Source organism: Triturus cristatus, chromosome 8, assembly GCF_964204655.1.
Source record: "Triturus cristatus chromosome 8, aTriCri1.1, whole genome shotgun sequence".
Classification (NCBI taxonomy): Eukaryota; Metazoa; Chordata; class Amphibia; order Caudata; family Salamandridae; genus Triturus; species Triturus cristatus.
Genome location: NC_140591.1, coordinates 343,288,514 through 343,313,926, shown reverse-complemented (window position 1 = coordinate 343,313,926; position 25,413 = coordinate 343,288,514). Strand labels below are relative to the sequence as shown.

The 25,413-nt window shown below is 44.3% G+C and overlaps 1 protein-coding gene across 2 annotated transcripts in view; it reads right to left on the bottom strand.

The window, feature by feature from the left end:
• Positions 1 to 25,413, bottom strand: part of ALOX5AP (arachidonate 5-lipoxygenase activating protein) — a 216,908-nt gene that overhangs the window by 119,524 nt on the left and 71,971 nt on the right. For both annotated transcript variants that reach the window (XM_085621660.1, XM_085621661.1), the window contains exon 3: positions 22,508 to 22,607. In XM_085621660.1, coding sequence (XP_085477786.1) covers positions 22,508 to 22,607 — 100 coding nt within the window. The remainder of the gene's footprint in view (positions 1 to 22,507; positions 22,608 to 25,413) is intronic.

Here is a 25,413-nt window from a genome sequence, read left to right as displayed (position 1 = left end):
ACGACTGCTGGTAGGGGTTGCCCTTGACACAGGCTACACTCTCTCCCTTACCCAACATCAGGGCAGCTGCACACTCTGACGTGGGACTCACCCACTCGTGGCCAATGTATGTGTCTGGGCCCTAGACCCCCATACAATACACATGACCACACAGACACAGTAATGTAATATCTAGAACTGGCCCAAGGCACGTGTGCCCGGCCTCTTTTATTGGCAGGGTCACATGACCTGTGACACCTGTGATGAATGGGTGTGGGGTGAGTGTGGAAGCCAGCCCTCTAGGAGGGGCTGGTGAAAACACATTAATTAGGAACACTAGAATGTGACCAGCCGGTCACTAGAGTATAAATGATGGCTCTTCCAAGTCTGTGAATATCATTTTGTACATTGGGGGTCGTGCTACTCTATGCACGCTCAATGAGAAGCAGGTATTTATATGGACAGACATTGAAGCCCATACCTGCATATGTGCGTTATTGTGTTAGCTCAACTGCCCTTCCTATTTTACCTAGTAATTAAAACCACTGGTGCTTGTTATGTGCATAGTTCCTTCACACAAGGCTTATATGCCAAGCTTGGGCCAGAGATCTCCCTATGTTCTGTGTTGCCCACTTCCATCTCTGCACCGTGGACATCATTCATAGGCTTGGTCTCTGAATTTCGACTTGTGACCCCTGGATTTGTGATAGCAACCAGGGTCGGATAGGCAAGGCGGGCAATCGACCTTTGCCCCGTGGGGTCTGTAACAGAGCCCCCCACAGATTACTCTCTGATTTTATAATCATGCTGATTTATGTTTTGGAAAGCGTCACACATGACCCACTGTGAACCAATTCAGTATTTTTACTCAACCAGATTTTTTATTCTTGGCCATGTGTGCCACTTTGAGTGTAAATGTGTATCCAACAATGTGTGTAAGGAATGCATGCCTGGCTACATGTTTTTTTGTGTGTGTAAGTAATGCCTGGCTGTTTGTGTGTGAGTAATATGTGTCTCTCAGTGAGTGCAATAACCCCTTTTGCCTGTGTGTGTAAGTAAAATTAGCGTTTAATATGTGTGTATTTGATATGTGTGTGTAAGCAACATGTCTGGCTGTATAACGAATGTGTTTCAGGCTGTGTGTGTGCATATGTGCATGTGTGTGTGTGTGTTTGTCTGTCAGATCCAGTCCTGTTTTTTATATTTGGCATCCTTGAACTCATAGCTCCTCTTATTCCAGTATATATCAATGACTACAAATGCTAGAAGCAAATCTATTTGCGGCACACGGTATATGCACAGAAACATAAGTGTGTATAATGGTGTTCAATGCAGGTCCAAGTACACTGGAACAACCCAGAAGAGACGACAACCCAGAACCTCTCCAACCTGCTTGAAATTACAAACCTCAAACAACTCTGCAATGAACCAACACACATCAAAGGAGCAACTCTGGATAAAATCATCACCAAAAATGAGCTGGTCTCTTTGAGATCGATTTCTCCCATTGACTGGTCTGACCACCACCTCATACTGTTTAATATTGACTCACATGTCATAAACCAACCAAGACGACCTGACAAACCTAGGTACTGGACCAGCAACATCAACGGAGTCCCCATAACTGAACTGGAATCCAAGATTCATGCCCATCTACAACTCCAGCCTTCCAATATGACGGCGCTGATCTCACAGCCCACTCTAATTCCACAATGACAGAGGTGTTAGATCAAGTAGCACCACTCAAACTCAAACATTTTAGATCTACCAAATCAAAATCTTGGTTCAACGTGGATCTTAATAACGAAAGAAGACAACTCAGACAAACAGAAAGGACTTGGGGCCATATGTAGGAAACAGTTTTGCGATCACAAACACTGCGAATCGCAGGAATCTGTGTGTTTGCGATCGCAAAACATACTTGACCGATGTAGGAAAGGTTTTCGCAGAATAAAAGTGCGAATCGCAAATTTAGCGATTAGCTAATTTGCGGAAAGTCGATCCTGCGAATCCTTTTGCGTAATCGCAGTCTGCGTACCAGGAATTGCGGAAATCGCTGTTAACGAATTCGCATTTTGCGATATCGCAAAATGAGATGTTTAAAAAAATCCCAATTAGCGAATCCTCAGAAATCGCAATTTTGCACTTCCCAATTACCATTAACACTGAGCAGGTGGTAATCAACTGCAAACAATTTAAACAGGCCCACAATGCCACAGGGCCTTTCCACCATGGCTGGGCTGTACGTGATAGCCAGGAGGCTGCGAATCAGGGATGCCACACAGAGAAGGAGACGCCAGGAAAGGATCTACAGAGCACGCATCACCCTCTTCCAACTGACCGAGGAGGAGATCCATGTGAACTACAGGCTGCACCCAGACAGCATCCTGGATTTAATAGCTGAGCTGACACCCATACTTGAACACCCCACACGCAGGGCACACTCCATTCCCACCCATGTTCAGGTGCTGTGCTCACTGCACCTCCTGGCATCAGGTAGTTTTCAGGGGGTCATTGCCACAGCAGGAGGTGTCTCGCAAAGTGCACTATCGCGCTTCCTCCACGCTTTCCTTGATGCAATGGTACAGAGGCTGCATCACCACATACAATTTCAAAGCACAGCACAGGCACTAGATCAGACCAAGCAGGAATTCTACCAAATTGCCCAATTCCCCCATGTCATTGGCTGCGTAGATGGGACCCATATCGCAATCTCACCCCCATCACATAATGAGTATGTATTTCGCAACAGAAAGTCATATCATTCCCTGAACGTCCAGGTAGTGTGCAATGCCCAACATATAATCACTGACATTGTGGCCAAATACCCTGGAAGCACACACGACTCATTCATGTTTTGCCACTGTGCGTTACATCGAAGACTCATAAATGGTGATTTTAGAGAGGGCTATCTGCTAGGTAAATGCATGGCAAACACACACAGAGGCAGTAGAGTGATGCAGTGGCACGACACTATTGAACCAGAATCTGCTTATGCCCCGCAGGTGACAGTGCGTATGCTGTATGTGACTACATCCTCACACCGTACCTGAATCCAGCAACTGCAGGAGAGAGGAGGTACAACAGCGCACACAGAGCCACACGCTGTGCCATTGAGAGGACCTTTGGAATCCTAAAGAGCCGTTTTCGATGCCTCCATAAGAGTGGAGGAGCGCTACAGTACAGCCCTGAGACGTGTTGCAAAATAGTGGTTGCCTGTGCAATGCTACACAACATCGCCACCAAAAAAGGAACCCCAGTGGACCTGACAGACTCTGAATCATCAGATGAGGATGGACCAGCACCACATCGCGCTCCGGCAGGAGGTGCTGGTGCGGCTGCCGGACGTATGAGACGTGATGAGATAACACAAAACTACTTCTAAGTGAGTAATGATGACACAATGAAACTGATTGGTTAGTTACAGGGATGTTTATTTCTTTCTGATCATGCATTGAGGTATCTCACGTTGTGACTTCAAAGTCCCTGCATGCACATGTTTGTGTCACAGTGCAAAGAATAACAACAGCCACTGAGTCTACATGGACTGTGTTGCGTCACACATGGCCATTAGTCCCTTGTGTCCCTTCACCTCCTACGTGCACGGCCTGGTGCGCCTCGTTGTGTGTGCGCAGTGCCCTCCCTGGAGTCATCCTCCACTCTGCCCTGGCGTGAACTCCGGCGTCTGTCCTGTGGAATTGGGGGAGTGATGCTGCTCCTGCTCGATTGTTCATCAGTGTCCATGGCAGCAAGTGCACCTATGCCACCTGTGGCAGTTGCGCGCATCTGGTCCACCGCATGTGTGACCTGCACCAAGACACTGCCGGCATCCTGGCAGCAGTGGGCCATCTCGCGCTGCATGCTGACACATCTTCTGGCCAGCAGGGATGTGGCGGTTGACTGGCGGTTCACAGCCCTGGTGTATAGGTCCAGCCGTGTGTGTAGGCGATGTCTGTCCCGCCGCTGGGCTGCCCTGTCCCTCGCTATCTCCCTGCACAGTCCCTCCAATGCAGCAGTCATGCCCATTACTCCTTCGCGCAACTCCGTCATGTTGTGGTTATGTGCTGCCAGTTGCCTTTGTATTGACCTGATTCCCTTCACTTGCAGGCGCTGCTGCTTGAGCATGCTGCCCTCCAGGCCCGAGAACACCGTGTCCTCTTCACCAGGAGCAGTGCTGGTGGACGCCCGTGCCCTGCCTCTCATCCCTCTCCCTACTCTTGATTGTTCCGGGGACTGTATTTGGCGCTGTCCTGCACGCTGCCTGTGCACTGGCTGTTGCTCCTCTGCTGTGTCTGGTGCCTGTGCCTCCAACAGTGGTAGTGGTGGGACAATATTGCGGCGCCTGCATGGTGCTGTGTCGCCAGTTGTGGCTTCGCCCTGATCCTTCTGTCCTGCCTCGTGCTCCATCTCAGCTGTTGGCTCACATTCAGCCTCACTATCCTGTGTTGGTGGTGGTGCTGTGGATTAAATGACACACATTAGTACTGTGTCCTGTCTGGTATTTGTCATGCATTAGTTTTAGAAAATAAATAAACATGGGCACTATCGGTCTTTTTCTATATCTGCATGATGGAGTCCTTCCTATTCCACCTGTCTGTGTCTCACTGGCACAGTTATCAGTCCATGTGACTACGTCTCCCATAATGCATTGCTGTGTGTGCTGTGTGACATTTACTGGAGTTGCAGTCAGGTTGCCTTTTGGGGGATGTGGGTGGTTTGGGGATGTATCAGGGGGTTTTGCCATGCACCTTACCTTGTCTGGTGTCTCTGTGTTCCGAGCTGTCCAGGTCAGCCACTCCACTCACGCTCTCAGGCTGCGGTGTGCCCTCCACCAGCTCCTCCAGGGGCGTCGGTTCTGTTGCAGTGGAAGGTCCCCCACCGTTTTTTTTGCCTCTGCCAGTCTTGTCGCCACCCTCTCCTTTGACCTCTGCCGCATGTCATACCATCTTTTACGTAGGTCCTCCACACTGCGGTGTGTGACACCAATGGCATTGACTTTCTCTTGGATGTCACTCCAAATCTTGCGCTTCCTGGCCTCATGCACTCTCAGGGAACTTTTCCCAAAAAGGAGATCATGGTTGGTGACCACCTCCTGTGTGAGGACCTCCAGCTCCCTGTCACAGAATTTCTGTTTTCTCTTCCTTGCTGGTTCCTCATGCTGCTTTTCACTCCCCTGGGAATCCATTATGCTGGTTTCCAAATGCAGAGCTGCACTGTTCTCCTCTCCACTCAGGCTCTCAAACAGCTACTTGCTCACTCACAGCTGCTGGCAATCAGGTGCAGCATGGGCAGTCACACTTCCTGGTTGTGATGTCATCATTCTGCACCTGAATTGCAGATTCCAAGATTTGCGATTCCTTAATAGCGTTTTCGCAATTAAGGAATCGCTATTAGGGTAATCGCAAAAATATTCTGCGATTTTTTGGTAATCGCTAAATATTCGCAGAAATCTACCTACATCGGAATTTGCGATTCGGAAAATGCGATTCGCGAAAAAACGCAATTTCCGATTCGCAAATTCTGTTCTACCTACATATGGCCCTTGGAGACTTAACCCGCACAACTTAGATCAACCCGGTCAGCATATAAAAAACAAATCTTTAGAGAAAAGGCCACTTTCTTCTGCAGCCAACTAGACCAGGGGAAAAATATTGTCAAAAGTCAAACAAACGGCACATCCCCACAAGAAATAAAAGCCACCAAAGATCTATGCGAAGAAATCGCCAGCTTCTTCACAGATAAAGTCACAAAAATTGAGCAATCCTTCACCCAAACCTCAAACCCTCCCTCCCTCGCAACCTGCCCCCTTTAACCGCCCCTGACCAAACAAATCTAAATCATACCACGGACAACCAGGACTGCTTCTAACTGAAAAATGACACTAATTGGTCGAACTTTGAACCCATGTCGGAAATCGAAGTCTTCAATATAATTGCAAGCTTAAAGCCTACTTCCCACTCTATGGACCCCCTCCCATCCACAATAGTAAAATAACTCAACTACGTCATTGCCCCTTTCTGGAAAACAATCATCAACTCCTCTCTCAAATCAGGTTGTGTCCCAGACTCCCTTCAGCTAGGACAAATCACACCTATACTCAAGAAACCAGGGGCCGACCCCAACGAGCTCAACAACCTCAGACCTATCTCCAACCTTCCGTTCCTAGCTAAAACATTGGAGAAGTGCGTTCTCCAACAACTTAACAAGCATATTGACAACTTCAACCTCCACGACACCTTTCAGTCGGGATTCAGGAAAGGTTGTAGCACCGAAACAGCAATGCTCAATATTGCAGATGATATCCACAGGGCCTTAAATGAAGGTGAAGCCTGTCTCCTCATCCTTATTGACCTATCTGCGGCATTTGACACAATAAACCATTGAGCTTTACTTGAGACTCTGAAGAGGCAATCTGGCATTAATGGCGCAGTACTAGAATGGTTCACTTCCTTTCTTCAGCACCGCTCGCAACAGATTAAAATCAAATCCTGCCTCTCTGTCCCAACACGAGTCAAACTTGGAGTCTCACAAGGATCGATCCTCTCACCATCCCTCTTCAATCTCTTCATAGAACCCCTTGCAACTATTCTGAAACAAGCAGGGGTTCAATACCACCTTTATGCAGACGACACACTAATATAATACAAAATTAAATCACCCAGCGACGTCCGACACTTCAATGGCACGCTAACTAAGATCCAAACCTGGTTTAATGCAAACCACTTAAAACTGAACCCAGACAAAACTTAACTAATACTGTTCTCTCCGAAAAGTAACCACCAACCAATTCAAGACTGGCTCAAGGAGCTTGATGCTCTTAACTGGTCCCTCGTCCTATCTAACTCGGTAAAGTCATTAGGCATTACCCTGTACAAGAACCTGTCAATGAAGGACCACATCAAGAACTCTGCAAAAAGTGCGCTTTACTCTCTAAAACACCTCAAGAAAATTAAACCTTTAATTCCTCAAGATGATCTCAATACAATTGTACGATCTCTAGTCCTTTCTAAACTGGACTATTGTAACGCCATCCTAACAGGGTCACCAAAGCTCACCTAGCCCCACTAAGGACAGTCCTTAACATGGCAGCCCGACTCATTACTGGTGTAAAAAGATTTGAACACATCTCACCAACCCTCAACACACTCAACTGGCTTCCCATGGAAGGTAGGTGCATTTACAAACTGGCCTGCATCACTCACAAGGCCCTTCACATCCAATCCCCAAACTACCTAAACAGCAAACTAGTAAAAGCAGGAAAATCCAGAACTATGAGAAGCACCAACTCACTTCTTCTCATCCCTCCGAAACTGAAAAAGAAAACGACCCAGTGCCGGTGCTTCTCTGGCAACGTACCCAGGATGTGGAACGCACTCCCAATTGACCTCAGATACAACCCCTCCTTCTCTTGCTTCAAAAAGGACCTGAAACTCCTTCTCCTCAACCAATACTTTTCCGACCAAGTCAACCATCCTAGACATCCATAACATAGTGGACTCCCCCCTCACTTTGACCTTCAAGGATGGTGGTTATCTGACTGTGTCAACCCCCTGCGTCTCCCACACCTCACTGGATACATAAGTATTATGTCTTTGCTTATATCTTCATGCATCCTCATGTCCTGCGATGTTACGCAATCTTTCTTTTCCTTTGTGTATGTAAAGCGCTCTGATACCTACGGGTTAGCTAGCGCTATATAAAACTTTATAAATAAATAAATAAAATAAATAAATACCAGATTTTCATGATAAAACCTAAATTACCTGTACATAGAATTAATCTAATTGCAACTTATTTACAGAGTCAATGGTTTTCCTGAAAGTCTGGCATTGACCAAACTCTCCAGGACCTTTGTGATATACTCACTGGATCTTAATACTGAAAGTGCCATTGGTGTGCAACAGGTGTTTGCACCTGCTTCGTGCACCCCAGGGTACTTCGGTATTATAGAAGGGGCCACGGATGCTTGTGAATTCCCTTAAATAATGCGGATCGCGCTGGCGCACATCTTGTGCTGGGTCAGTCCCAAGGGGGATTTCATTTATTTTGCTCCATACAAATGAGGAACCAATCTGCTTCTATGCCTGACCAGGCAAAAATAATTGTCGAGAGGTGCACTGATTGTGAAATATTTAGAGGTGGTGCACAGTCAGTATATGTCCTGAGGATGCCCCTTACGATATGGGTATGGGGTCTCAGGCACTCCCCCAGACAACCATATGTAGGCAGGTGCAGTCACTCATTTCACCCAACTACAGGGAGATCGCTGCTCCCATTTAAATGAGACCTCAGTGAAAAGTGGGCTGGCTGTTTCAAACAGACAGCCCCCCCCCCTCTCAATAATGTGTTGTTCAAACTACAGGTGTGAGTTTGTTCCTGCACTTAGAACACTGTGTTCATTATACATCCGGGTGTGCCCCAGCGCACAATGGGGTAGTGCATCCTTTATGAAATTCCTACCCTAGTGCGTCTAAAACAAAGTAATTATTGTTAGCATTGAGAGACAAGGTATATGCCACATAAATCAGTTAATAATCTAAATATGCTCTTTCCAGAATAGATATCCTGATGTGGATGCAGGCGACTGTGACAGAAGCAAGGGAAAGGATTGAACATTTTGTTTGAGACGAGTATATGCATTTCGGTGGGTTGTTTGTGCCTGTGGCTCGAGCTTTGCAGTCTGTGTGTAGATTAGTTCTGATAAGGACAGCCTGCCCTTGTGTTCCACTCAGGCTCAGCCTCTGTTTAATAACTGTGCTCTTATGAGACAGCACTGAAAACGTCTGGCTATGCTTGGGCATGTATTGGTTTAGCCTTGACATCTGTACATTTTGCCTGGGCGTTTGAGGCTGTATTTGGACATATGAAGAATTTCTGAGCATATCATGGTTGTGCTTAGACAAATCATTTGTGCGTTTCGCAAATGATGGCTGTGTCTGGGCATTTGCAACTATGTTTAGGAATATGTTGTCTTTAGCTGGCCTGTGAAGCATTTTCTCCAGGTCTATCATGCCTATTCTCCAGGAATGTCATGGTTGCACTCCTGGAATATTTTGCTAGCAGTCTAGTCAGTATGTGTTTGTACTTTTATCCATTTTAGTATCCCTTTTAATACGTGCTTATAGACGGTTTTTGTGTCTGTTACATATTAAAATATATACATATAGTGGGAATTTGGGTTAGTTTATTTCTCTTGATTGGATTTGGTCTTGTCTATCTAATTTCCCTGATTCTTTTTAAATGGCGTTCCTCCCTATTCTTTCTTTGTTCTTCCTCTGGAGCATTTCTTCCTCATTTTGTTCTGACTCGATGTCCCTCCACTGTTTCCATTCAGGTAACTATGTTTCTCTTTTTCTTTTAGCACTCTATGTGAGGGCATGTGCTGTCTTGCTCTCTTCCTTGTATGCTGCTGTCCCCTAAACCCCAACTCTCTGTGTTTCTAATCCCTTCCCCCACAGCTATTCCACAGCTTTTTTTAAAAGTGTCAACTCTCAACCCCTTTCCTTCATTGCTCCTCTGCCCCATACCCCCTGCCTCTCAGCAGTGTCGACTTCCTCCCCACCCCGCAGCCACTACTTCATTGATGGCCCGCCCCTCCCTGTCTATCTCATTTTTATTTTACGTATATAGACATATTTATATACTCATTTTGAGTACTCGGCAGCTGTAAAAAAGTTGAAGACACACCTCTTCAAGGAGCACTACCCCTACTTGAAGGTCTACCCTTGACCGCAATGATTGTATCTCTCGGAGGTCATGCCCACTGTTCAGCACTCCATTCCTCCCAAGCTAGGGTGGTACTCTACAAATAACAAGGCATACATACAGACATACATACACATAACCAAAAAAGGAAAACAGCTCTATCATGCTGCATATGCACGCAAGCATGGTGATGCATGCACACGCATACATTATCACGATGGTCCGCCATAGCATCATGCCGCCTACGTGTGAATGAGTGGTGACACAGGCACCTACACATCATTGCTGCTTTTTTTGTAAGTGTTGTTACGCATTGATATACAAGCATTTTTTTGCTTTTTCTGGTGCTGCCCAGCATGGCAAAAAGCACTAGCAAATGTATGTTTGTATGCATGTATTTATACTTTTTTTTACAGCCTGAACCTAGCCAAAAGGAACCAGATCGCTGTATATGGTCAAAGGCAAGATTAAAGCCAATGAGTAATAGGAGAAGAAGTTGTGGATGGTTAATACATTGTGATGTAGTGTTCGTTAAAGAGGTGAGTCAACGCTTTCCTAAATTGAAGCAGTGTTATGTGTGGTCATGGTGGATAAAGGGATGTTGTTCCACATCCTGCATTGATAGATGGACAAGGCATGCTGTTTTATTTTTCCTTTTTGTTCACTTCTTTGTCTGCTGACTAGCTCAGACCTCACATGGTTCTCGGCACACACGCAGCCAGGATACCATCAAAGAAAATAGATTTACATTGCTTTCGAAAGGTGAGACTGATAGGCTTTGCCAATGTTTGTTTTTATTACGACTTATTGTAGGTTTTTGACCAGAGTATATCACTTGCTATAATGGCAGTAAGGTTAACGTTCCTGGGGTGTTGCTTCCTGTAATGCCACCAGTGTTGAAAGTCCTATAATGTCACTTCCTGTGATGTCATCTGGGTCAAAGATCATTTGATAAAAGCTCCGCAGCCGCTAGTATTTCGGTGAATCGCATCGATTCACCGAAATACTAGCAGCTTAAGTCCTTTTCTCTCCTTGGGAGAGGTCGTAGCAAGCAGTAACAATAGGAAGAGAGTTCCATTGCTTTATATTTTTACTGTTAAATGGCTCCACTTTCACAATTCACTTCTCACTGTTGAAGAACTCCACTCCTTTATAAAGCTAGCATCACTCTTTGTTAAACTAGTTCCAGTCCTCTTCAAAACTACTTTCACAGTTCTGGTATTTTTTGGGGCTGTGGCATATCTCTTCATAATTAATCATTTTTATTGGTACTCTCTCTGAAACGTATTTTTATCCTTCTTTTGTTGATATGCTAGACTGTCACCCGTTGGGACCAAATCCTGCCCCAATTTATCATTAGGGGCCAAATTCACAAAAGTAATCTGAGACCAAGAAGACCAAAACTTAAGTTTAACTAAGACAAAATCCTAACTTTATGACTTTCGGTATTCACAAAGGGCTTTTACTAACCCTAAGTGCACTTTGTGATTACCCAAAGTCGTAAAGTTAGGATTTTGCCTCAGATTACTTTTGTGAACCAGGCCCTATGTTTTTTTTGTACTTTGACATTTGTCCTGGGCAGACTGGAAGGAAACCTGCAGTGCACTTCTTATTTCATCACTATCAGCGGCTGACGCTCTGGAACCCTGTCTATCTGCCTGATTCACAAATGTTGGCTGTAATTGTGAGCCCAGAGGGTTTCACTCTTGTATAGATGCGGATTCGCACCATTCACAGATTTCCTGCTAAAGTCCTGGAAAACCTTAGTGGATTACCAATTCAGACTATGGGCCTCATGTAGGTGGCATACACTTTACCGATTCTAAAATACCGAATCATACCGAATCGGTATTTAAGAATCGGTAAAGTGTATGTAGGTAAAAATTCGGTAAATGTTACCGAATCGGAGTGAGTCGGTAATTACCGAATCGGTATTTACCGATTCGGTAAGGAGGCATACCTTCCCATTGAGGGGAAGGTATGCCTCATTACCGAATCGGTAAATACCGATTCGGTAATGGGGGAGAACATGCAAGGGTGGCAGGGTGTCACATTGACACCCTGTTGCACCCCTGAATCGGCCATGTGTGCACATGTGGCACACGTATGTCTGCCACATGTGCACACTTCTAAGCGCTTTTAAATGCTTTTACTCATCCATACTTTATTTACCACCAACTATTAGTTGGTGGTAAATACTGACTCCTAACAACACCCACACAGTCCCCCTACATCTGATTTCTGTATTCGGAATTTACCGAATCGGTAAAATTACCGATTCGGTAATTTTACCGATTCGGTAATTTTACCGATTCGGTAAATTCCGAATACAGAAATTCACCCCCTACATACCAAAAGCCAAAATACCGGTCGGTAACGGTATAATTACCGAAAATCGGCCGTTACCGACCGGTATTTGGCTACCTACATGAGGCCCTATGAGAGGTACTGCATGGACAACTGTACATAGTAAAACATTGTTCATTGGGAAATACCACTGTGTTTGTGTAATGACATTTTCATCTTCTCCATGGGAAATATGTTTCTCTATGTCGAGAAACTTTTTCCCTTGCACAGCAACCTATTTTTGGATTCTCCCTTCCCACCCTGAAAAGGAATTTACTTCTGCCCTCGACAGGAATAAATCTCCAAACTTTTCTAGAGTTAGAAAAAACATCTGTGAATCCCCACAAACTCTACAGTGCATGTCAAACCTAGAACGCACACTCTGCTTCCAGAATGGGAAGTATTTCTCCACAATATTACACCTGTGTGGGATAATGTTACGCATAAGTAAAATGATTCACAAGTGCTAGGTCACCTTTTGTGAGCATCACACATTCATAAACACAAGCATTTGAGAGTGTCATTCAGATTTCTATGCACAAATGGCATTGTGGAACAGCATCTCTGTGATGTTATGGTTCTTGTTCAGAAAGGACTTGTTCCAGGCTATGCTGTATGTGTAAAGATGTTAGGAGTGGGAGGCCCACCCTACTGTGCTTCTTCACCTTTGCAGCACTTGTTGATGATGCATGGGCACGGCGAGGCAGTTGTTAGTCTATAGAAGTGCGGGAGACACACACTGGGTCCCACAAGATGAGAGATATTTGTTTCAAGCACATACGAGTTCAGTAGCAAGCAATGGGAAAAGTCTCGCCCGTAAAACCTACTGACTTTGCCAATGGTTTGTTTTTTACCTAGTTGGTAGACAAGCATGCTAATTCAGTCAGTTGGCCACCTTGTGATGATTTTCATTAAAACAAAAAAGAGAGCATTTATAAATGCACTCCTCTTATGTTGCTTTTGATTTAAGAAAAGTCATTCACAGTTGGCTGGCAAGTATGTGCAAGCAAGCATGGTAGCCACCTCTGAATTACTTTTCTAAAAGAAAAAAAGAAAATCATTCAACGATGACCACCATGGGTTCGTACGGTGAACAACCTTTACAACGCAACTTTTACACCGCACTACCATTACAACAAAACTATTACAACGCGAAATCTGTTACAACGCATGCCATTACAACGCATGCTATTACAACGAAATGCACTAGATGGCGTGCTAACATTAGAAATAGTGTAGTTTTACTATCCAAACACCTTCCCTACTGCAACGTGGACTGGAGTTAGAATAGTAAATTATACATTTCTAATGTCAGCACTCCATCTAGTGTACGTCGTTGTAAAAGCATGCGTTGTAAAGGCTGGCGTTGTAACAGATCTTGCGGTGTAAAAAATGCGTTGTAACGGCATGCGGTGTAAAAGCATGCGTTGTAACGTCATACATCCGTTCGTATGCATACAGAGCTGTCATCTTTTTATGTTATTTTTAATTTACCATTCCAAGATGGCGGTCAAACATCTCGGAATGGTACATTAAAAAGTAAAGCATGCGTAGGATGCCTTTCAATGTGGTAGAAACACTAGCATTGTGTAGTTTGGCTAGCCTATACAAAAATAATTTAAATGTTTTTTTTTTTAAATGCAGGAAGAGTAAGGAGGAGGGGGTGAGTTAAAGGAATGGGGCGGTAGAGAGAAATGTTGACAGCATGAGGAGAGTGGAAAGATGACAGATGGCACAGGAGCACATACTGCAGAGTAAATGGCCACGTAGCAATGTGCAGATGCCAGGACCGCACAAAAACGAAAAAAGTTACTAAATAAAAAATAAATCAGCTGACAGGGAAGACAGCAAGGTAAGCCTTGCACTCTCGTTGATTGCTAATGAGTAATGAAAAAAATAGTCCTCTCGCATTAACAGTTAAAAGATACAAGTGAGTGAATAAAATGATGGCGAAGAAGCTATCCTCCAGGAGCAGGACAAAATCAAGAATGGAGAGAAAGCCTTTCAATAAGGAGAAGGAAACTGAAGTAGACAATAAAGGCAAACAACTGTGAGCAAGCGGCTGACCCAAAGCACACTCTATGAATATTGTATTGTCGAAAAGAGAGAACTAAAGCTTTATGTAAGTCAAGACCTAAAATAAAGGCCTGTTCCTCTATCTCTCTCTCTCTCTCTCTCTCTCTCTCTCTGTCTCTCTCTCTCTCTCTGTACCATTTGCCAGTGTCAGCTCCATTTCTATTACCAAACTGTAACTGTCACATGTGTGCTGCATGCATGAGAATTAGCACTTTATGCTGACCAAATTAGCATAAGGCCCATGGCATAAGCTCTTCTTCAACATATTTTAAGGTTGGAGTTAGAAAAATAATTTGCCTTTTTTTTAGAAAATTATGGGGACGCAAACATAGTTGTTGCAGATCTCATTGTTTAATGAAATAAGTTTTTATTCCATCTGATTACCTCATGAGGGATAGCTATGGATGGGAGTCAGAAATGTTTGGACCAACTGCATAGTTTGGTGGCAAGGGGGTAAGGGCTAACTCCTTAACAAGTGCCCTAGTGGTGGCTTTGAAATCAGATGCATGAGACCAATGGTGTCAATAAAAATGGCACTAGAATTAAGAATTGTATTGCAGCATTTGCATACCCACTCATAACCTAGTCGTGCCCCCAAATGTATGCAGGTGGCCAAGTAAGAGGCGACTTAACTTGTTATGCATGGCTGGTAAAGAGTGGGTTTATAGAATGGTCTATTGATGTTGGAGTTGACATTTTGAGGAGTGCTCGAAAAGTATTACAAACACGTTATGCACATAAGCATAGCATGAAATGAAGCAGTGACATGTATGAGAGATCACAAATGCATGCGCATATACATGCCATTTGGGTAATTGGATAAGAATTATTCCAAAGTCTGTGCTTGGTTGGTAGAGGGGGGGATTTGTAGTCTAGTCTAAATGGTACTTGTTGGATGTCGTGGATGAGAAGCACCAGTCCTTTGTGAGGAGAAGAACCTACTGGAGAGAGCAGCCTCCCAACCTGACCAAGGATTCTGCTAATCAAGGGAGACCACTCAGGAACAATGGCTTTATAACCTATTGGAAGATACACCATTTCAAAACAACAAAGAGAGTTAAGAGTCTTTGGGGTCCATCAAGGGGAGGTGGAGATGTGACTCAACGGAAGACATAGCTTCCAAACTACCAAGAGTGATATTATTTCATGACTTCCAATCAGCAGCCGCGGAGATGATAGCCACTAGTAGATGCAACGCCCAAAAAGTACCAAGTGAGATTAGAATGCATGAGACAGGAACAAGGGTCATTAGTGGAGTCCACACAATAGCAAAGCTAAAGTAGAGACCATCAATAGTCTGTGTATTGTAGATTGGATAGGTGCTCTTAGTTACTGTATGGGCATACATCGTCTCACATATCCTCACAGCAGTTTTCCACAGTGAGTTCTGTACAAAGGAATGAGTTTAATTTTAGACTGCTTCAAGGTATGTAGGGCTCGCTTTGCTGTTGAGGGCTAACACAAACGTTTTTTTACCAATTTTTAAAGGACTTCTTCTATCAGGAGGAAACTCTATTGGCACAATGTTTTCCACCATACTACCTCTATGATGAGGTCAATGTTGCCCACGGACTGTACTCTCGATGTAGCTCTGTTAGACCTGACAGCCTTAGGGTGGTCTTTGCCCAACTTTTTCCCTGCCTCCCTCCATTTGTCTGATCTTGTTTTTGCTGGCTTAGGAGTCTGTGCACTTTACCACTGCTGACCAGTGCTAAAGTGCTTGTGCTCTCTCCCCTAAACATGGTAACATTGCCTCATACCCAATTGGCATATTTATTTATTTATAAGTCCCTAATAAAGTGCACTACGTGTGCCCAGGGACTGTAAATTAAATGCTACTAGGGGCCTACAGCACTCATTGTGCCACCCACTTTAGTAGCCCTCTAACCATGATTCAAGCCTGCCATTGCAGAGCATGCATGTGCAGTTTTATACTGCTATTTAGACCTGGCAAGGTAACCCTCTTGCCCGGCCTAAACCTTCCGTATTATACATATGTCACCCCTAAGGTAGGCCCTGTCTTCCCCACAGGGCAGGATGCAATGTATTTAAAAGGCAGGACATGAACCTTTAAGTTTTACATGTCTTGGTAGTGAAATACTCCCAATTTTGTTTTTGGCTACTTCAAGGCCTATCTCTCCCATTGGACAACACTGGGATTACGTTATTACATCTTTTAAAGTGTAATTCCCAATTGTGAAGAGATAGACTTGAGAAGCAGGCGCACATCGTGGAGAGGTGTGGCTCACTGGTTAGAGGCGGCAGACCCGCATGCAGAGAATCGGCCAGGGACCAGGGTTCAATTCCCGATGCGGCAGGGTCGTGGACCAGGGTCAAAACGGACTCGATAATTCTCGCCTCGGTACCTACTCTAACCAGGAACACACTCGGCAACTCTGGGCATTAAGCTTGCCTCATCTCTACAACGGCCCCCCACAGACGCCGGGGATGCCTGGTTTCACCTTGGAGATACCCAGATAGGGACCATCTCACAGGGAAAGCCAGGACGGGTTCCCCAGCGGTCTTCAGCGCCGGGACACTTCCGTTGGAGGTAGCTGCGCGCTTTACAAGCTTCCATAACATCGGATTCGGAACCAGCGCTTCAAACTCGGCACCAAAGCATCGCAGCAGTTGCGTGGAGAAACTCGATGCATCTCGTCCACTGTGTGGCTCAAAACCGTCGCATTGCCTCGGCTGCACCTCGCATCCTCGCTGACGAAGACGCATCAAGGATCAAGTTAATTTGTTTCAACGGGGCCCAAGTGGGTTCCCTGTATCCAGCCCATACTCAATTGTGGTCGGCCTGCACTTCTGACTTTGCTCCAGTCCAGCTCCACCAGATAACCCATTTAAGTGCTTATTGCTTCTAAACACTATTTTACATTTATTTTTTAAAAATTCACATCTCAACTTCTACTTAATGATTTTTTGTCATTTTGGTCTTGTTATATTTTTAAAATTAAGCTTTATTTTTCTTACCTGGTGTGGAGTCTTTTTGTGGTGTTTTCATTGAGTTACCATTTGAAGTGTTGCACAAATAATTTACACATTGCCTCTTAAGTTATACCTGACTGCTCTGTGCCAAGCTACCAGAGGGTGAGCACAGGATAATTTAGGGTGTGTTGTGACCTATTCTGACTATGACTGTGGTTCCTGCTTCAACAAGGTGCATACCTCTGCCAACCAGAAGCCCAATTTCTAACACGCACCTTCTCCAGAAACCCCAGAAATTTCCGTTAATAAAATCTATGCCAAGCTCTAAGCCTCAAAGCAGATTTCTGATTACTGAGCAGTTGCTTACTTTCCTGTCTCTTCCAGCAAGAGAAATAAGAAGACATTTAATGCTACATCAGTATCAAGTTTAACTCCAGTGTCTTCTCAGTTCGAAATGCTAATTCAGAAAACGTTTACATGGTAGCATCTCTGTAAGCTCCCCTTTCGTATCAGGCTCCCCAAAAATATTTCACATTTGTAGTTTGCGTTATACAAACATAAACCAAACAGATACAACTGAAAACAAGAAATGTCAATAGTTGGTCTCCCACCTCCTTCTTTCTTTTCTAAGGGAGACTGTGGCTAGAGCTTTGCATTGTAAATCCATCAGCTGTTCACCTGGATTTCCCGATAGCATCCCATCAATGCAACATGTCCCGTGAGCTAGATATACACACATCTGCTGACAATTTCAAATCTGATTGTAAGTGTTAGCAGTAGACTAAGGCTCTAAGTACAAGTTCACAGAGTGTTGGAAATTATGAGTTGTTTGATCCCCTGATAGATTCAGGCAGATCAACCTGCTGAAATTTATCAAGAAAAAACACATAAAAGGGCAAAACAAGTGAGAACTTGTGTTAAATTCCGATTCTGCATGTTATGCTTCATTTCTAACATGAAAACTCTGAGAAGGAGGTATTTACCTCACCCAATAAATATGTCACCCGGAGTTAATGATATTTAGCAAGGGTGGTAAATATCTACCCTCTTCCACACAACTTGAAATCAGGACCTTGGGATTCTCATTCTATGAGGGGAGGTGGACTGTCTGCATACTACCCTTATGTAGTTTACTAAAGATTGCCAAGTTCTGACATCCTGGGCTTGAGAGTTTTTAATGGAACATGTCACCTGCTCCCCAGCTAGAAAGGCCCACAGGATTCGTAAAGAGTAGTCTGCAGGGCTTGTTTCTTCTCAGGCCTCTTCTGTTACCAGTTCCCCACTAGTATCACAAGGCTCACAGCTGTCTTACCCTGGTTAGACATATTTTGGGACAATTAACCTGTCCAGGTGCCCCCTGCAATAGTAGTCAGGTGCCATTAGTCGTTCCACGTGCAAGAGCCAAGGTGGGGGAGCCCCTCATCCAATTTTCCTCAAAGAAGAGTCGCCCATGACATCATCAGGTGGCATCCGAACCATGTAAGGAATCACGAGGCAAGGGATCAGCCTATTTTTCTCTCTGCCACACACCACCATGCAACATACCACATCAAACACCCATCCACCCATACCGGGATGAAGGTGGAATTGGTGGAATTTCTTGCCGCAGAAAAAGGGGGCTACCCAACATTTTGGACTGAATTACTGAACTTACACCCTGGAGGGGTTTTGATTTGTGTGGGCACTGGGAAGGCAGGAGTGGGAACTGACATGCTGGTGGTCCTGGACCTTTCTTACCTACAGTTTTGCCTAGAGATGAACATTGTGCGGCATTTGAATGGTGACAGGTACCCCGGCAGGGCCAAGAAGATGTGAATAAAAGGCTATGCCCTTGGTTATACTACACTAAACACAGTTGTCTGTCTCCTTGGCAGTTGTTTCAGTGGGGAGCAGCGACTTGCACATTGAGATAGCACTATGCATTTTGTAGTATGTGTAGTACTCCAATAAGAGTATTACTAAACTACTAAGCAATGCTATTCACAAACCTATAAGTGTAAATCTCTACCTCTTCTATCTTTTATGTGGTGAGATCCTCCCAATGTAAGGGTCTTATTTATGAGAAGTGTTGCATTGCTGCGACAAAGCAGCGATGCAACACTTCTCAGTGCGCCATATTTACAGTACGGCACATCATGTTGCAAGGAGTCACAGATAAGTCAGTGTTACTGACCTATCTGCAGGGGCAAAAGTGGCGCATTGCTGGAGTGTGTCTGAAAACAGACGTGACTCCAGCAATGTGTCGTTTCACATGGGGCATGAGGCAGGCGTAAGGTTTTGACGCTAAGGCGTCCTAGAAGTGGCGCAATGGAATCTTATAGATTTCAAAGCGCCACTCCTACAAGGCTTTGATGCAGGGTAACGTCCACCCACCATACATTATACCTGACGCAGGTATAATATAGCGCAGGGTTTTACGAAGTTACGCACCAGTCTAGATGCGTCACTTCATAAATATGGCGCAACATGGCACATTATTTACGCTGTCACATCGTCACAAAAAGTGATGCAACAGCAGTGTAAATGTGGCGCAGGGCTTCATAAATAAGGCCCTAAGTATACTACTTAGTAGCAAACGTAGGAAGGACCAAGGGGAGTGGTTAGAAAAAGGGGCATACTTACTACTCAATTGGAGGAGTGTAGGGAAGAGTAAGGCGGAACGAAATACACCCATCCACGAAAGAGAAAGCCCATTCCTATTTACAAACTGCAAATTACTGTAAATTATTCGCAAGTGTATATTACCTTTGTGAATAACCTCAATTTGATAGGCTCTTCACTCTCTGTAGTGGAATCATCAAACCCGGGCTCTCTAGAAAGTATAAGGTAACTCTCTTGCAGTGCCTAGGGCTTCTTACTAGAATATTCCTATCGCTAAACAGATCCAAATACATTCCACTTTCCTGTTGTATTAATCTAGCATTATCATGGATGGATTCTATATAGGGCATAATTAACAACAAACATTTTAAAATCACTACTTTCACATCACCTAAGTCACTCCTTTTCCACTCCTGTGTCATCCAACACTCCACGTTAATGTAAACAATTTTTTTCAAATAACATTTTAAATAATTAGCAAAACAACAAGATGTTGCCAATGATAAAAACATCTTGAACTTCAGAAAAACAAAAGAACAATAATCATAAAATACATCATCACAAAAGATTACTAACAACAGGCTGCATTCATTGTAATAACGCCCTTATTATATTTGATAAGCAGAATACAAAAGTGTGATGTTCATAATAAGCACAATTGGAACATATATACATCATAACCTTGCATAAGGATAACTGGAAATACTGGGTGACGTTTTTCAACTCGGAGCCGTGTCTTTTCCACACATGCCTTTACCACGTCTGCCTTTATAGCAAATTTTGTTGTAAAGGCATGATTGGAAGGGTAAATGCGTGGTAAAGATCACACCCCAGGCTGTTCTGCCCTAAGCCCTATAACCCGGCCCAAGCCCTGCAATCTATTCACCCCAGCCCTAAAAACTACCTGACCATTCAGCCTGAGCTCTAAAACAGGCCCGCAGCCCTGAAAACTGCCCCTCCCCCCGCCCTGAGCCCTAAACCTCGGCCCTCCAGCCCTAAAAATTACCCTGACCCCAGCCCCCTGCCCTGAGCCCTAAAACCTGCCCCAGCCCTACAAACCTGCCTCGACTCTGATCCCGGCCCTGCCCTACTTACCAAGCTGTGTCCCGGTCCTTCCTGACCAGAACCTTCCTGTTCCTCTCCCCGCCCAAACGCTCTGCATTTAGAGTGCTGACTGCTTTGACCACGCATATGCGTGGGTAAGGCATATGCATGGTTAAGGCAAATGTTGTTCCACTTGTGTTGAAACAGCACACGTGGTTCAGCCACAATGTAAATGCTGTCTTGTTTCACCAGCCCAGGTCTTTGACAGCACTCATTAAATTTCAATACGGCAATGTGCGGTATTTACTGGGTGTGGTATTACTGCATTTGCCCCTGATATCCTGCTAGGGATAAGACATGCCATGTAGTATCGCACCTGGCCTATGTGAATACCTTACGTTTTTAGATCTCGCTTAGGCAGCACTTGCACTGTATCTTCGAGACAAACTGTATTCAGGTATGGACTTTAAGCTCCTCCCATCTTTTCAATTGGCTCCTATTACTGTCCTTTGTAAATGGTAGCTTTTTATTGGTCAATAGGCTTAGTAGTCCCTCCTTAGGACCTCCTTTTCTCCTGTTGTAACCTCCCATGAGGATTACCCCTGTTACATTTATTGTTACTACGGATGTTTTAATTACAGTCGGTGAGCACTATTTTCTTAAATGACTTTCTCTTGCCTGCTGCTGCAGGCAGGACACCATTTACAGCAAACATTTTTTTTACCAGCGAGCATGATACACTTTATTTTATATATTTCCACTTTCACTTTTAAGAGGCGAGTGCTACGCTTTAACATATAGCATTGTCTTGTGCCTTTATTTGTTTATGAACGGTGCTGCATTCACTTTAAGTGCACCTTTAATTGTTTATGAACAGCACCACTTTTATTTTCACTTCTTTCACATTGGCAAACCACTTTATTGCCTTTCCGAACGCACACAGCCTCTAGCTCTTCTCCCATCCCCCAATAACTCCCCTCCCGCTGTTTACAGTTAATAGAACTTGTTGTCTTGTCTGAGCCTCATCTCCCCAGCTCTCCTCCATTCTTAACCATTTCATTTGCTGCTGTCTCCAGAGCGCCACTAGCCACATTCACTTTAAGCGCGCCTGTAATTGTTTATGTACAGCGTTGCTTTTATTTTAATTTCTTTCAAAAAGGCAAAGCAATTTATTGGCTTTCCAAACGCACACAGCAGCTCGTTCTTCTCCCATCCCCCAATCACCCCCTCCCACTTTTCACTGTTGATAGAACTTGCTGTCATGTCCGAGCATCATCTCCCCTCCTCCATTCTTAACCATTTCCCTGTCTGCAGAGCGCAGCTCGCTTGTCACAGCAGCCAGTCTCTAAGACATGTCACCTTTTAAAACAAGCATTTGTAATGCAATAGGTCTCGCATTACTGAAAGTTTGAGCACTATCATTTGCAACACCAATAACTCAAATTTTCAGTAATGCGAGACCTATTGCATTGCAAATGCTTGTTCTTTTTTACAATTTTGTCACCGTTCACATTTCCCTTAGTTATTCTTTTTCTATTTGAGTGTAGAATCCGGATATTTGTTACTGTATAATGTTCCTATCTAAAACATCTGAGTTCAGCTGTCTCTTATAACATGAACAATCATAACTCAATTAAAATGTACATATATATTTCGGCAATTCATATAATGAATCGCATTCTTATGATAATCAGATAGTTAAAGCCCACATAAAAACCTCCTAAATAACTGCTCATTTTAATTCTAGCCAACAGATCTTAAAACCTTGCAATTCCTCTTCCTCTTTTTCCCCAGTACCAATATCATCTGTTTAAAAACTCACTTTGCAGTGTAGACTCGCTCAAAAGCAGGAGAGCCTGTTCTCTGGAAAGTTCTCGCATTCTGCTTCGTGTTTTCGTGCTCCACCTTGTGCGCAAAGAATCCTGTAAAAATAGATATAGACCATGGTCAGCCGTTATTTTGCAACAAAAGAAAATGGGTTGAATAGTTAAGTTACCTGCTCGGACAGAATCAGGGTCGTGCTGGCAGTAGCAGCTGCTACTGGACCTGGTTGGTGAGGCGGAGTAGGGGGGCCGAAGGACGGACAACAAAAAATAAAAAAACACAATTACCTGGGGCCCGCCGGCCACCGCCTCCCCTTGCGTCCTCTGTCATCTTACTGCAGATTCCTGGCCAGCAGCAGGAAGCACCCGGCTCCAAGGCTCCCCTGAGCCAATCACAACTCTGCAATGCAGCGCTGTGATTGGTCTGAGCGCCATGGTTCAGCGCTCAGATGGGAGGCTTTGCATGTTCCTCACCAGGCTGTGTAATGCAGTCTGTTGGGGAATTTGCAAAGTGTGCATGACAGTTTGGCCGGCCCAAGAGTGCGAACTTCAGGAGTGTAAACCACCCCCCTCCTTGCTCTGCGAGCCCTGCCCCACCCTAGAGCCACTGACAGCTATTGGAAAAATAAATTGATAATAACAATAGATAATATCATTTTATTTTTTACTTTTTTTCAGTGGGGTGACGCTCCTCTGCCTTAGTGGAGGAGCCGTCACTGCATGCTGGCCTATAGGGCAATCTGGCAGTTCCAGAGCGCTGGCTGTTTATGGACCAGTTTTATTGGCTGGAAGGCATTTTTTTCAGTTGATTTCCCAGATGTTGCCACACAAATTGCATGCAGCAAGCAGAAATGTATGCAATCTCTCGTACCTTACCTAACACCTATATAAAGTGTGTCTTTATATATTCAAAACTACCCCAATGTGTAAATGTCGCCCTCTTTTTAGATATACAATTCACTTATGGGGGCTACTTTTATTTTGGTGCTCAGCCTACTTTGTCTCTCAGTCCGACCCCGGGCAGAACAGAAGTTTCAGGCACCTGAGATATCAGTGGTCCCGAAAAAGCACTTTTGCTAGGAAAAAAAGTTTTTTAAAAATAACATTTGATGACATTTTAGTTTTTTTTTTACAACACATAAACTACAAGAGGTAAGATTTAACTTTATTGTAAAGTGGATGGTGAAGGAGCTTCAATCAGGCAAATACTAGTAGAGTATCTGGTTGGATGTCCCTATTAGCTCTGATTTCATAACACGAAGGGGCATATGTACAAGGAAATGTTGGAGCGTGGAGCTGTGCCAAAGTTGGATGCGCCGTGCTCCAACATTTCCAAAAAGTAGGGATGTGCCATATTTATAACAATATGTCCCACTCCTGGGTTTTTCCTAACGCTGGCGCTAAAATTAGCTGCCTAGCACCAACACAGGCACCCTTGCATCATAGTACAAGGGTGCCTGCATTGCAGGGAATGGTTGTTTATGTAGAGAACAATGAGAGAGCTAGGGAAAAGGGAGAGGTGCGCCGACACTGTGTCCACACACCTTAGCGAGTGTGTAGGTAAACAACCTTTTTAATTTTTTTTCACTCACCACGTGGCACTTCACACTTTGCCACTCACTATATACACTGGTCCTGACGAAAGCTCTACATTTTTATACGAGAGCTGAAACATGTAGACCTACAACACAGCCAACTAGTAGATAATTATTTCTTCAGTAGTTGCACCACATACCCTGTTTTTTAGTCTATATCCTGAGCCGCCAATAATAAATCTCCTAAAGGCAAGGATTCTCAGAGATATATGTTTTTAACTATCACTACATCACACTCTTGCACCACACCAGCTCCGCTGTAGCCAGGCGTCGCAGCACAACCGGGGGGCATTCGGCCACCCGGTTGGGGCCCCAATGATGAAGCATGACACCAACCAGGTTGGTGTGTGAGGGGTCTTTTAACCTACCTTGTGGGTTCCCAAACACTGCCTCACAGTGATCGTACCACACTACATTGGGCCCGTCTAATGATTGTTTATGTGCAGGAAGGTGTCCCATCCTGCACATAAACAATCAATAATGATGATTTGTTACTGCTATATGTACTGCAGAATGCAGCACTCATAGAAGTAGTAAATCGTCATTATTTAATGACTGTTTATGTGCACGAAGGGACACCTTCCTGCACTTAAACAATCATTCATGATGTTTTGCTTTCTCTATGTGTGCTGCAGAATGCAGAATGCAGCACACATAGAAAAAGCAAAAATATAAGTATTCCTCCTTGTTTCACCATTCTAACGCCAAATCTTGCATGGTGTTAGTATTTGGCTCTGCCTCAGATTTGCACCCCCTTGTAAATCTGGGGCAGCGGCAAAAAGCAATGGGCGTTGCAGTGGAATGTCCACAGCATCACCCATAGCAACTTCCTTTCATGCAGGCACCTGCGTGAAAGGGTACCCTATTTACAAAACGGCATTAAGCCACAAAAAGTGGCATAAAGCCACTTTGTAAATATGGAGCAGGGCATTGGGCCACAGGAACGTCAATAAAAGTGACGTTCCTGTGGAACCATGCCCTTATAAATTTGCCCCTTAGAGCTAATGACAGAGCCTGGTTTAGTATGTGCTAATAATCACGGCAGTGGATGGCACTTACAAATTTGATTCTAGAAGGTGGATGTGTTTTCTCCAGTCGTAAAGACAGTAAAGAGTTGGTAAAATAGAAACTTTCAGATGGGATGAGGGGGTTCAATGTGGACGTTGAGAACATCGACAAAGTCCTAAATGTGTGGCTTTTGATGGATTTTCCACCTCAGCTTGCAGAGCTTACTTTAGTTCTAAAAATTCCAAAGTGCTATTGGGGTGGGTAATGTTGGGTCTTATAGAATGATGTAATAAACAGCTGTG